This window comes from Pistacia vera, unplaced genomic scaffold (assembly GCF_008641045.1).
Source record: "Pistacia vera cultivar Batoury unplaced genomic scaffold, PisVer_v2 Contig169, whole genome shotgun sequence".
Classification (NCBI taxonomy): Eukaryota; Viridiplantae; Streptophyta; class Magnoliopsida; order Sapindales; family Anacardiaceae; genus Pistacia; species Pistacia vera.
In genome coordinates, this window is record NW_022195779.1 from 1,020,425 (window position 1) to 1,035,170 (window position 14,746).

The 14,746-nt window shown below is 35.1% G+C and overlaps 1 protein-coding gene across 1 annotated transcript; it reads left to right on the plus strand.

Annotated features, from left to right (window-relative positions):
• The first annotated feature begins 6,050 nt into the window (after positions 1-6,050).
• LOC116125666 (protein ROOT INITIATION DEFECTIVE 3-like) lies at positions 6,051-11,019 on the plus strand. The gene is made up of 8 exons (XM_031411391.1): positions 6,051-6,397; positions 6,492-6,605; positions 6,692-6,825; positions 6,949-7,096; positions 7,588-7,788; positions 9,037-9,160; positions 10,160-10,407; positions 10,604-11,019. The coding sequence occupies exons 1-8, from the start codon at positions 6,191-6,193 to the stop codon at positions 10,766-10,768; spliced, it is 1,341 nt and encodes a 446-aa protein (XP_031267251.1). The 5' UTR covers positions 6,051-6,190; the 3' UTR covers positions 10,769-11,019.
• Positions 11,020-14,746: the final 3,727 nt, after the last annotated feature.

Sequence of the window (14,746 nt, forward strand, 5' to 3'; positions counted from 1 at the left end):
AATTAAAATAAATAAGCAGCTGACACCAAATGATAATTCGTTGCTTAACAGCCTACTAATTAGTAGTGTCATTATGATTATTATCATCAACTATTATTGTCAAAAAGACAGCACACTATTATTTAGGAAAAAGAAGGTTATCATATCTTTTGCTGAAGGTTATAATCTCTATTTCTCGTTTCTATGAACTGTCAGTCAAGAGAAAAAATAATTTTTTGAAAAAAAAAAAAAGAAAAAGAAAAGCAAATACAAAGCTTCAGATTTTAGAAAAATAAAGTAAAGTGGGAAATTCGATGACAGCGAAATAATAGAGAACAGACGAAAAATGTGGTTTGAAATGTATCTATCAATGCTTCTATACTTCTTCTTCAGAGAGGAGCAGAAACCTTGACTTTTCCTTATTTGATCCACATTTTCAAAACTCTCTTTGAATTCCTCTCCCTTTATCTTTTTTCTCTAATTCCAAGCTTTCTTTTCCTTCTTCCAGACGATAACCAGAAAAAGAGAGAAAGCGCCTTGACTGGTAGATAAATAATGTCCCAAAAACCCCATCTCTTTTGCTGCTCACTTTGTCCAACATCCCCATACAAGTAAAGTTTCCCATAAAGTTTGACTAACCATTTTTACTGGTTTCGTTTGTTTTTGCTTTTCTTGAGTCCTGTTGGTTTATGCGAGTTAATAACTCCTGCTGCGACACACAGACGAATGAAAGCAAGTTTGGAAATGTCTATTTAAGTCAGTGTAGAGTTGCAACTTAGAATATATAGAGTAACAGAGTGATATAAAGTTGGAATATTGTATTACCTAGAATATCTTTGTCGTGTGAAATGATGAAAAGAAACAGTTTTTAATAAATAAATAAAGAGGCTTCCCTAGGGTTTGTCTTTTTTAAGGTGTGTCACGTGAGTCCAAAGTGCACGTGTGGTGTTGTAGAAGGCTACGTCTAGTCCAAGACAGAAGAGGGGAAAGTGGGTGATTTTGGGTCTTAAAAGTGGATACGGATCATCGGGTAAAGATGCTTTAAGGAAGGTGATTGTAGGTTGCTTAACAGCCGTATTGGACCACAAAAGTAAAAGGGTCTATTTTTATTTCAAAACACATGTTTACTTGCTTCGTTTAGCAGCTTCTTGAATACCACTTTATTGACCAATTTGTTTATCTCCGTCTGTTACTGGGCCTTTAATGGGCCTCTCCCTCGTTTTTCTTATTTTAATTAATTTACACTTTTGCCTTTGTCTTTATGAATTAGGCAAATTCCGACAAATTTATAATAATAATCACATCTATGATATCATCAACTTACTTGGGATTTATGATCCATTTCACAATTTGGATATGTATTAACTAGGGTTGGGCCAATTCTATAAATTAATTTTTGACACGATTCTACTTCTGGGTTGTTTATATTGTATATTTTTTTTTTTCTTTCCCGCACGATTCTCTTTTAATTTCTTCCCTTTGACAATCTTTTGCAATCCCATAAGGGGAGGAACATTTAGGTTTATAATAGAAAGTAGAGTAAACGACCTTTTCCACCCAAATAATACTCTACTGACACTATCCCACCCAAAACATTTCAAAATACAATTTTACTACTCAAAGCACAATTCTATTAATAAATTTCGTTTTGAAAAAGGGAGGACGATCAAAAGTTCATTATAAGTAAAGGTAGGACGATCAATTAAAAAAATGACAGCTGATTCCGACGACATCGATCAATGCGATTCAAGCTTTTCTGGTCGATCCTAACGTCGAAAATAATCCTACAAACACCGAATGTTGACACCGAATTTTTGTACCGACAGACGTATCATCCGAGTAGAAGTAGCCACGTTGCACACATTAACAAGTCTTTCGTGAATGAATGACCGTTCATCAAATATGGACGAGCGTCCATGATTGTTGGACGGCTGTCCATTTCAAATGGACTCTCGTCCATCTATCTCGTACAAAAATAACAATGGACTCTGATCCATATTATATGAACTCAGAGTCCATTTACATAGTTTAAATTATAAAATTATAAAACAATAATAATGGACGCTTGCCCATATTCAATGAACGGGCATCCATATTCAATGAATGAGCGTCCCTATTAGATGGACGATGGACGACCGTCCATTGACATACGAGGCAAATAAAAAGATTTTTAAAAAAATTCAGATTTACAAATTTAGGGTCCCAAAAAGGTTTTAAAAAACTAGCAAACATCTATTGAAGCCATTTGCCGTTGTTCACTTCTTCGTCTTCGTTCCTCATCTGCCGTTCTTCTTCTTCGTTGAAGCCATTTGCCGTTGTTATCGTAAGTTATTGTGTTTATTTGGTTTCTGTTAATCAAGTTTTGTTGGTTTTGATTGATGATTGAGCTGTAAAGAACTCAATGAAATACTAGGAAAAAGTGAAATTTAAACTGGTGCTTTGATGTAAAGAAATCAATGAGAATATGTTTTCAGTGTGCTTGTGTAGTCAATATAAGCCTCCCTGTGAAGATCATCAGCTGATGATTGATTAGTTCTATCTCCATTATATTATTAGTTTTGCTTGATCACAATGTGTGATGTGGGTTAGATTTAGCTTGGTTGTGATCTATTTAAATACCCAAATGCTCTATCCAAGTGAGAATACCCCTTGGCATCCAATTTGTGAGAAATCATTGCATAATATTTTTTATTTTTTATTTTTCTGCTTTCCCTTTTGCTGCTGACTCAATCTCATTGTTTAAAATTCTTTAATTCATAATATTATAGATTTCCATGTAGTCAAAAAGAGGAATGCAAGTTCGTTGAACCCATTGAATTATCTGTTGCTGTTGATTTAACATAGACTGGAAGCTTAGCTCTCCTTATCATGCATGAAACTTCAGATCTTCTACAATTCTCATATATCATAACCACAATGTTCCTGAATCTCACCCTTTCCCCTCCTCCCGTTTCACCAACTTGTTTCCTTATCGGTCAAGTCCATCAAACAATCCCTTGCAATCAATTTCATGTAGATATTTTTCAATCACTATGAAAAACTAATGTTGTTGAATGCACCTAACATCTTTTCTTTAGATTTGATTTTTTCTTTTACTTCAATTATATCTTCAATTAAAATAGCAAAAATTGTATATAAAAGGTGTTGAAGATCTTCTTTGGCTTAGAGCTAATCTTGTTCCACATACTATGCAGAGTTAATAGTTTATGGATTTCATGTGCGGTTGGTAAAAATGATGAGTTGGAGATTGATTAGGGTCATTATCAATATTATGTGGTCATGGCAGTAGTGGTTGCCAGTGGTGATGAATATTTATATAAGGGCCAATATTGATATTATGTGGGCATTTCCCTTCCTAACTACATTTTGAGTTGGAAAGCCTCCTCTCAACTCTGATAGGATTTTGTTCATTTTGGTTCCTTAGTAATGCCGATTTAGGTAGTTGGATTTTGCTATAATATGTTTTTTCCTTTTTTCGCTGTAATGTAAGGGATCATGATTTTTTTGGCTGTGTTGATGTGCTTGGCTCCTCTTTACTCATAAGGAAACCAAGGATGAAGGTTTGGAAAATTGGCAAAGGAAAGTTATGCTGACTTTCTCTTGTTTGCTTCTTTATAGGGTTTCTTGTCTTTGAGGTTACATCCATCTCTACATAGAAATATGTTAACCTTTATAAAGCCACAAAAATAAGTTTCTTATGGATTCATAAACATATCAAAGCCAAATCTGATCCCTTTGCTAAGCAGGGATCATGTAAAATTCAATAATTTTTCTATGAAAGACATAAATAAATCGAACGATAGAGAAAGAGAGTATGTTTCTTTCTAGGCAGATAAGATCACGCACATGAGATACAGTCAGATCTCTTGTGTGATTTTCTCATGTTGTGGCACGTCATTGGATGGTGAAAGTGATGTATGGTTTTTCCTTCGGTCATTCAAGTTAGCTATTAAAAATGGCTTTAAAAGGTATCATGTATGGTTGTTCTTTAGGTGATGTCAATAGCCATAGTGATGTGTGTATTGATATTGTTCTTACAACTATATGACTAAACATATGATGTATTGTGGCCATAGGCTTTCGGATGGGCACACTTATATAACATCAGCTTGAACAATATCTCAACCAAATCTCAACACTACGGTCACACTTATCAAAATATATTGGGGGATGCATCACTTACATGTGATTATTATTATAAATTTGTCGGATTTGAATTTTGATATGTCTTTTAGTATGTCCAGTATCACATATACATATGTATTTAAAAGAGTAGTTGAGATATGTATAAACAAATTTATAATAATAATCACTTCTATGAATTATCAACTTACTTGGGATTTATGATCCATGTCACAATTTGGATATGTATTAAATAGGGCTAGGCCAAGTCCATAAATTAATTTTTGACACGATTCTACTTCTGGGTTGTTTACATTGTATATTTGTTTTCTTTTCTTCCCCGCACGATTCTCTTTCAATTCCTTTCCTTTGACAATCTTTTACAATCCCAGGAACATTTAGGTTTCTAATAGAAAGTAGAGTGAACAACTTTTTCCACCCAAATAATGGTCTAATGACACTTTCCCACCCAAAACATTTTAAAAATACCACTTTACTACTCAAAGTACAATTCTGTTAATAAATTTCGTTTTGAAAAAGGGAGGACGATCAAAAGTTCATTATAAGTAAGGGTCGAATGATCAATTAAAAAAATGACATCTAATTCCGACAACACCAATCAACGCAATTCAAGCTTTTTTGGTCAATCCTGGTGTTGAAAATCGTCTCCAAACCCATCAATAGACTCACCGTCATCCCCCCTTCCCTAACCTACCTCACCACTCAAAATCACAGCAAATCAATTAAACAATCGACACACTTCCAAAATCAATTAACACCAACACCAACAAATCAACCTCCAATTTTACCAAAAGTCGACAAAATTGTGAAACCCTTAGTAAGGTGGTGTGTGGCGAACGGTGAGCTACTGTGATTGAGGATGATAGGGTTTTTGGTGGGGGTTGATTGGTGAACACAATGGTGGTCTCAGGGAAGGTTTCCGACAACCGAATAAGTTGGAAAAGGGGAATGTTCGCATAACACAAATGGGAGGGCAACGATCGATGACGATGGGTTCAAAAGGCAAGACGGTTGAGGGTATCAAAGGCTTGAAGATAGTGGGGTCGAGGGGTACCGACGATGTCAAAATTAGGCCAATTTGGTTAAACGAGGCTGGGGAAGGTGCAATCAAAGTTGGGGAAGAGTTCATGTCGTGATTGGTGAACAAAACCAGCTGGAAGCAGCCAGAAGGCCAACGATAGTGAAGAAGAAGAATGACTTTGGTAATGGCGGAGTAGTGGAGATGAAGAAGAAGAAGATGAGAGTGATTGTGGGGGAGGGTTAGAAGGGTTTTTGTGGGGGGATGTTGGTGAGTTGAATGGTGGTGACAGAGTCAATTTCCGATGTCAAAATCAACCAAAATTTGGGTTGAGACACGAGAAACTTTACTTTGCGATGGCCGACGATTGACTGTTGATCTTTGATGGGGGTATTTTCATCTTCACAATAAATATCATTATATTTAACGAAAATTGTTAACGGAACGTAACGTTTGGATAGTAATGTTGTATTTTTAAACGTTTTGGGTGGAAAAAATGTTATTAAACCATTATTTGGATGAGAAAAAGTCTTTACTCTAGAAAGTAATAGATTCAAGTGAGTGGGCACCATGGAATCTCCCTTATGAAAGTTATCCTAATTCCATTTCAATTCTCAATTAAATACATTATTATACAATAACTAAATGCTCATGAATTTTTAGATGGATTAATTTTCTTGGGAAGCATACAATTGTTTGTTTTTCCTCTTTCATACAAAGTGTATAAGTTCATTACATATTGTTAACATTGGTTGCAACTTTCAACTGCTAGATGGTAGTAGAACCGCGAAACCGACTTTGAATGTTTAAAAAAGAAAACTGAAGGATTCTTCAAACGTAGTCGTTTTATAATGTCTTCTTCTTTTACCCCCGAGTGTCACACAACTCAAGTTATGTTAAAACTTAAAACCCTACTAAACCCTCTACCTGTTAAAATTCCACGGTTGGAAGTCAGCCGTTACACTTTACCTGACGCATAACGCTCAAGAACCGTTCTTCCATGTAAACCAAAAACTTCTCAATATCAATTATCTATTCAGGGAAGATCAAATGGAGCTAGTAATCGCGTCATCATCAATTGCCGACGCCGGCATAGGTTGCTGGGATTTGCAATCAGGTGCTGAGCAGCTCCGGTACAAATCATGCGCCTCACCTTCACATGGACTCGCTTGTGTGGGAGACCGTTTCCTCGCCTCCTCTCAACTCCGTGAACCTTCATCTTCTTCAGGCTCCGTCCTCTATTGGTCCTGGTCCAAGGTCGCACATTAACTATTTGATTATTTGCATCAACTAATAATATCTATTTTATCTATTGCGACCTTTATATTTTGTTTGATTATCGGTTGTACAGCCTCAAGTAGAAGTGAAAAGCTTTCCGGCTGAGCATATTAAGCCGATTGCGGCTAATAGCGAAGGCACATATATCGTTGGTGGAGGTCAATCTGGAGATATATATTTATGGGAGGTAAATTTAAATATCTGCGTTAGTCTAGGTGTCTTTTTCTTTTTGTATTTTTTTTTAAAGAAAAAGTTTGTTATTTTATGACATAGGTTATGAGTGGTAGATTGTTAAAGAAGTGGCATGCGCATTACAGGGCGGTTACATGCTTGGTTTTCTCAGAGGATGAGTCTCTTCTGATTTCTGGGTCTGAGGATGGATGTGTTAGAGTTTGGTCTCTTTTAATGTACTTGCCTATCATATAATATTTTCCACCTTTTTTAATTAGATATATAAAATCCTTTGTGATTGGTTTTGTTTATTACTTACTAAGTTTGACCCTCTGTAATTTTTTTTCTCCCATTTATAGGATATTTGATGATTATGAAAGTCAACAGGCAACCCATCTCTATCTGCATAGTTTTACCGAGCACACTCTGCGTGTTACAGATGTTGTTACTGGTTGTGGGGGATGCAATGCAATTATAGTGTCAGCTTCTGAGGATCGAACGTGCAAGGTGAGTGTGTGGCTTTTTATTTGAAAAAATTAGCTGCATATGCAATTTTAGAATCATATTCAGAAAACTATAATTGAGCATTGAGTTTTAAATGATATTTCATTAACTATTAATTTCAAAATGGTAATATGTTTTGATATTTAGAAATTCAAAATGACAGATAGCTTTCATGCAAGATAAGCATTTCAAACAAACTATAGAGGTTTCATGTGACAGCAAGGAGGGAAATCTAACGCTTAGCCATTGGATGATATTAGGAAACTATGAGAATTGATGTGTGCCATTGGTAAAATTTATATCTTACAGAAAATGATATTGGTAGAAAGAATGATCCCAATTATAAAATCTTACTTATTGCTATCAAGCAGCAAAACCTTGTAATGTTTTGGAGTTAAACATTTTATTCTATTTCATAGTCTACTAGTATTTAACTTATCTGAAAGAAGAATTGTACATTGAAATTACCCTTCTTTATTTATATATTGCCTTAGGTCTGGAGTTTATCTACAGGAAGATTATTGAGAAGTATCGTATTCCCTTCAGTAATTGATGCGGTTGTACTGGACCCTGCTGAACATGTCTTCTATGCTGGCAGTAGAGATGGCAATATTTATGTTGCTGCACTTAATGCTGAAAGTTCCTCTAGCAGCAGTTATGGAATGCATATCATTAGTTCATTGTCCCACCGCAGGTTTTTCATTTTTCTTGCAGTCACATGAAATTAATGGATAATGAATAGGACCTTTCTATATCTGGCCTACTCTATAGTTTTTCACAATTTACATTTTTTTCTTGGTTCAATATTATCTTCATCTTTCTGAGTTGTCCTCTAGATTAACAGTGGTGAGCTATTTTCTTGAATTTGCTTTTGCTGCATGTATCATACTCTCTGAAATTAGTTGCAATTGGAATAATTATTAGTAACTAATTTGATTATAGTACCAAGCTGTTTGGATGTATTAGCTTTTGTTTGTTTTATGTTACTAAAGTTAAAGATGTTTCTGCAATTCTTTAGACCTTTCCTTCTTCTATATAGAGGTCCATCAGTGGAAAATAGAATGTATCTGCTCAATGTGGACAGAGGTTATTATTTTTTCCCGACATAAATAGTCTGCTGGTATGGGTACAAGACTTTTAACCAAGGTTGATTTGATTAGTTACACTGGATCATAGTGAGCAGCGTTTAGCCTTTGTGAGTTTTGTTCTGATTACTCTTCCAACCAGTTCAATGGGCTTACCGAACCAGTGAACCACCAGTGCCTAATTTCCTTGGAGTGGCTATTTAGGTTGATCGTGGACTTTTTAAAATCACTTAACTACAGTGTCTTCATTTTATAATCTTTCCATTCCCCCCAAAGGAGTTGGAGAACCTGTACACTCCAAATCTCTTGCCATGTTTGTTGTGAAAGCACTTGCTATAAATTTTAATGTGTAGTTACCTACTTAATAATGAATAGAATATTCTATTAATATATTAAAAAAAAATCCAATATATTCGCAAACTATGTTAAAAGAAGAAAGAAAGAAAGAAAAGGAAAGGAAGTAAAGTGCCGGGATTTAATGTGATAATGTGTTCATCCACAATAGTTTTCACATTAAATATTAATGGCAACTTTTGAGGGATAAATCCACTTCTCAAGATAAATTAAATATACAAGGAAAGCATCAAGATTTACAGTAATTATTCAAGAGCAAAGTGTAGCTTTCTTTATAGGTGCCTAGGGAGCCTGTTTCTTGGTTCAACAAGTTTTTGCACGATTGGTTAACTCATCCATGCCGTAGTTTTTGTGGTTACTTTGAAAGAGACATTTTGATCAATATTTTGCATATCCTTCATCAAGTGCTTACACGTTATTTTTTTTTTTTTAATCAAACTGTCTTATCCTTTTACTTACAGATTCATAATTTTCCTCCTTTTTCCTCCCCTGTGAAACAGCAAGGCTGTCACTTGTTTGGCATACAGTACAGAAGGAGATTTGTTGCTTTCTGGATCGGAGGATGGCATGGTTCGAGTTTGGGACCCAAAGACCCATAACATTGTTCGCATGTTCAAACATGCAAAAGGTTTTTTTTTTTTTTCTTTTTTCCTTATATATATTTGTGTTTGTGTTTGTAACTTCCTGGTTTGCGTAATGGTTTTCTATATTTTCCTATTATTTTTTAGTTCTTGGGAACAGAAGCGTTTTGCATCATTCCTGTTTATACTGTTTTGTAACTATACAGTGTGGCAAAATATCGCATCTTTCAATATTCACTCACTTCCCAATTTTTTAGTGCTGGTAAAATTGGTTGCCGGTCATTTTTTTCACTCAACTAGAATAAAAGATTGAGAATTTTTCAACTGATGCATTGCCTTTAAAGGAACTCTGGTGACCTGGTCTTTGATCTAGGAGCAATAGCAGTTTATATATATTGTTTTATAACTCTCAAGAAGGATACATGCACTTAGATCTATACTCATCATTAAAAGCTAGATATATGTAATGTAGGAGAAATGTCAACTATTATCTGCATTGACCTTTCTTGAATTGCCATGAAGCTTTGTTCTCTTTCTTTTAGGAAGTGATAAGTTTGTTTTGAATCCTAATTAGAAATGGTAGAAATTTGTATAGTATTTGGACCTAAATTGGCCAAATCTTAAAATTGAGATTAAAGCATATTCAAAAGATACATTTTCTTTTAGTGCAATTTGAAGGAATTAGCATGTTTTTCCTTCTCGCTTAAAATAATGTGGAATTCTCTCTTGATTTAGAAGCTGTTGTGTAATTTCGTATTCTTGATGTTCAATTTCAACCTTATATTTAAGAATCTCAGATGCTTTTGTAGTTTCCTACCATTTTGAGGGTAATACTTAACATTCAGAGCTCAAAGATGCAAATATTTTCCATGCTTGTTAAATATAACTTTTTCTTCTTCTCTTTAAAGGTCTTTTACTTGATGTTGGCTCACATTTTTTGGGTGGTGCTATTGCTGTAGCAGATATTGTTGTCACTACACCAACAATCTGTTGTTGTGACATTCAGTTCTCTTATTTTTACTGATGCTTTGTTCCGCATTATGCAGGTCCCGTGAACAATATTCTTGTTGTTAGACGACCTCACTATCATAGTGTGGGAACATTCTCAAATTCAAATGCTTCCTCAAGAAGGCATGGGTTTTTATTACCACCTCCACTGGATAAATATGTCAATCTGACTGATGAAGGCTTGAACAATAAAACTGTCATCCGTCTCCCCACTGCTTGCAATATTCCTCAAGACGCTTTATACTGCAGTTCTCGAATAATTGATGAGCATATTGAGGACTTCCAGGTTTTCAATTGTTTATATTTTAAAAATGTTCTTTATCCTCTTTTATTGTCCTGGATTTGATCTTTGTTATATTATTGTTACTTTATATTATTCTGTGCTTATTTTCTATTACCCATTTTGGTCCTGCAGATGAATAGCACCATCTTTGCATTCTCTTGAAACATTATCTTAACTTTATTCTGTGTCTTTTCACCAGAGACAAGGTTCTTCTGCCGCAGCAGAAATGGAGGTGGAGAGGCTAAAGCATGAATGTGGAAGGTCCATGCAAATGGTTCAGCAGTGGAAGAAAATGTATGACAACTTGCATGAATTCTGTATTAATGAACTTTTGGATGGAGATCAAGTGGGATGCACAAAATGAAATATTGCCTTAGGCACGATTATTTGTACAACAGCTTATGTGGTCTGATGAACGTTCACACCCCTTGGACCCTTGTGGCTTTGCCCCGCGTTCCCCTTTTTTTTTTTTTTAATTCTTGTTATACTCATGTCTTGGTATAGAAATGTTCGATCTATTGGCCAAACGGAACAAATTTTATCTGGTTGAAGGTTTTAATTTAAAGTGATGATACTAAGTCCCCTTAGAATTAAGGAAATGAAGTTGAGTAATTCTTCCATCTTCTATGGATTGGCATCCCTATTAGATAGACGACCGTCCAGTGACATAGAGGCAAATAAAAATTTTAAAAAAAAATTCAGTTTTACATTAGGGTCCCAAAAAAGTTTTAAAAAAAATAGTAGCAAACATCTTGAAGCCATCGCCTTGCCCTTCTTCGTCTTCGTTCCTCATCTCGTTCTTCTTCTTCGTTGAAGCCATTTGCCGTTGTTATCGTAAGTTATTGTGTTTATTTGGTTTCATTATCAGTTTTGTTGTTTTGTGATTGATGATTGAGCTGTAAAGAACTCAGAGATACTAAAAAAGAAATTTAAACTGGTGCTTTGATGTAAAGAAAAATGAGAATATGTTTTCAGTGGCTTGTGTAGTCAATATAAGCCTCCTGTGAAGATCTCAGCTGATGATTGATTAGTTCTATCTCCATTTATTATTAGTTTTGCTTGTCAAATGTGTGATTGGGTTAGTTTGCTTGGTTGTGATCTATTTAAATACCCAAATGCTCTATCAAGTGAGAATACCCCTTGGCATCCAATTTGTGAGAAATCATTGCATATATTTTTTATTTTTTATTTTCTGCTTTCCCTTTTGCTGCTGACTCAATCTCATTGTTTAAATTCTTTATTCATAATATTATGATTTCCATGTAGTCAAAAAGAGGAATGCAAGTTTCTGAACCCATTGATATCTTGCGTTGATTTAACATAGACTGAGTTTAGCTCTCCTTATCATGCATGAAACTTCAGATCTTCTACAATTCTCATATATCTAACCACAATGTTCCTGAATCTCACCCTTTCCCTCCTCCCGTTTCACCAACTTGTTCCTTATCGGTCAAGTCCATCAAACAATCCCTTGCAATATTTTCATGTAGATATTTTCAATCACTAGAAAAACTAATGTTGTTGATGCACCTTTTAGACTTTCAATTATATCTTCAATAAAATAGCAAAAATGTATATAAAGGTGTTGAAAATCTTCTTTGGCTAGAGCTTCTTGTTCCCATACTTGCAAAGTTAATAGTTGGGATTTCATGTGCGGTTGGTAAAAAGATGAGTTGGAGATTGATTAGGTCATTATCATATTATGTGGTCATGCCAGTATGGTTGCCAGTGGTGATGAATATTTATATAAGGGCCAATATTGATATTATGTGGGCATTCCCCTCCTAACTATTTTAGTTGGGAAGCCTCCTCTCAATTCGGATAGGATTTTGTTCATTTGGTTCCTTAGATGCCGATTTAGTAGTTGGATTTTGCTATAATATGTTTTTTCCTTTTTTCGCTGTAATGAAAGGATCTGATTTTTTTGGCTGTGTTGATGTGCTTGGCTCCTCTTTATCATAAGGAACCAGGATGAAGGTTTGGAAAATTGGCAAAGGAAGTTATGCTGACTTTCTTTGTTTGCTTCTTTATAGGGTTTCTTGTCTTTGAGGTTACATCCATCTCTACATAGAAATAGTTAACCTTTATAAAGCCACAAAAATAAGTTTCTTTGGATTTCATAACATATCAAAGCCAAATCTATCCCTTTGCTAAGCAGGGATCATGTAAATCATAATTTTTCTATAGAAGACATAAACAAATCGAAAGATAGAGAAGAGAGTATGTTTCTTCTAGCAGATAAGATCACGCACATGAGATATGTCAGATCTCTTGTGTGATTTTCTCTGTTTGGCACATCGTGGATGGTGAAAGTGATGTGGGTTTTTCCTTCGGTCATTCAAGTTAGCTATTAAAAATGGCTTTAAAAAGGTATCATGTATGTGTTCTTTAGGTATGCAATAGCATAGTGATTTTTGTATTGATATTGTTTCTACAACTATATGACTAAACATATGATGTATGTCCATAGCTTTCGGATGGGCACACTTATATAACATAGCTTGAAACATATCTCAACCAAATCTCAACACTGGGTCACACTTATCAAAATATATTGGGGATGCATCACTTACATGTGATTATTATTATAATTTGTGGATTTGAATTTTGATATGTCTTTTGTATGTCCAGATCACATATATTAATTTTAAAAGAGTAGTTGAGATATGTAAAAACAAATTTATAATAATAATCCATCATGATTTACAATTACTTGGGATTTTGATCCATGTCACAATTTGGATATGTATTAAATAGGGTGGGCCAAGTCCATAAATTAATTTTTGACACAATTCTACTTCTGGGTTGTTTAATTGTATATTTGTTTTCTTTTCTTCCCGCCGATTCTCTTTAAATTCCTTCCCTTGACAATCTTTTCAATCCCAGGAACATTTGGTTTCTAATAGAAAGTAGAGTACAACTTTTTCCACCAAATAATGGTCTAATGACACTTTCCCACCCAAAATTTTAAAATACCACTTTACTACTCAAAGCATAATTCTATTATAAATTTCGTTTTGAAAAAGGGAGGACGATCAAAGTTCATTATAAGTAAGGTAGAGTAATCAATAAAAAATGACATCTAATTCCGAAACACCATCAACGCATTCAAGCTTTTTGGTCAATCCTTGTGTGAAAATCGTCTCCAAACCATCAATAGACTCACGTCATCCCCCCTTCAACCCTACCTCCCCACCCTCAAAATCACAGCAATCAATTACACATGACACCACTTCCAAAATCAATTAACACCAACACCAAAATCACCTCCAATTTTACCAAAGTGACAAAATTGTGAAACCCTAGTAAGGTGTGGGTGGCACGGGCTACTGTGGTTGAGGATGATAGGGTTTTTGGTGGAGGATGATGGTTTTAGTGAGGGTTGATTGGTGAACACAATGGTGGTCTCGGAAGGTTTCCGACACCGAATAAGTTGAAAAAGGGAATGTTCGCATAACAAAATGGGAGGGCAACAATCGCGACGATGGGTTCAAAAGGCAAGACGGTTGAGGTTATCAAAGGCTTGAAGATAGTGGGGTGAGGGTACCGACGTGTCAAATTAGGCCATTGGCCTAATTGGCATCGACGAGTAAGCAGAGGCAATGGTACGAGTGGGAAGGTGCAATCAGTTGGGGAAGAGTTCTGTCGTGATTGGTGAACAAAACAAGCTGAAGCAGCCAAAAGGCCACGATAGTGAAGAAGAAGAGCGACTTTGGTAATGGCGGAGTAGTGAGAATGAAGAAGAAGAAGATGGGAGTGATTGTGGGGAGGGTTAGAGGGTTTTTGTGGGGGGATGTGTGGTTTGAATGGTGGTACATGTCAATTTCGATGTCAAATCACCAAATTTGGTTGAGACACGAGAACTTTCTTTGAATGGCCGACGATTGCGGTTGATCTTTGATGGGGGTATTTTTTCTTTACAATAATATCATTTATTTAACGAAATTGTTAACGGAACGTAACGTTTGGGTTAATTGTTTTTTTAAACGTTTTGGGTGGAAAATGTTATTAAACCATTATTTGGTATGGAAAAAGTCTTTACTCTAAAAGTATAGATTCAAGTGAGTGGGCACCATGGAATCTCCCTTATGAAAGTATCCTAATTCCATTTCAATTCTCATTAAATACATTATATACAATAACTAAATGCCATGATTTTAGATGGATTAATTTTCTTGGGAAGCATAACAATTGTTTGTTTTCCTCTTTCTACAAAGTTATAAGTTCTTACATATTGTTAACATTGGTTGCAACTTTCAACTGCAGATGGTAGTAGAACCGCGAAACCGACTTTGAATTTTTAAAAAGAAAACTGAAGTTTCTTCAAACGTAGCGTTTTATA

What these genes read in the sequence shown, in the direction of transcription:
- LOC116125666 (XM_031411391.1), top strand. Translation starts at nt 6,191, where the DNA reads ATGGAGCTAGTAATCGCGTCATCATCAATTGCCGACGCCGGCATAGGT. An exon ending in AGAGTTTGGTCTCTTTTAAT is followed by an intron (nt 6,826 to 6,948) that starts GTACTTGCCTAT and finishes TCCCATTTATAG; the next exon opens with GATATTTGATGATTATGAAA. An exon ending in AGCATATTGAGGACTTCCAG is followed by an intron (nt 10,408 to 10,603) that starts GTTTTCAATTGT and finishes TCTTTTCACCAG; the next exon opens with AGACAAGGTTCTTCTGCCGC.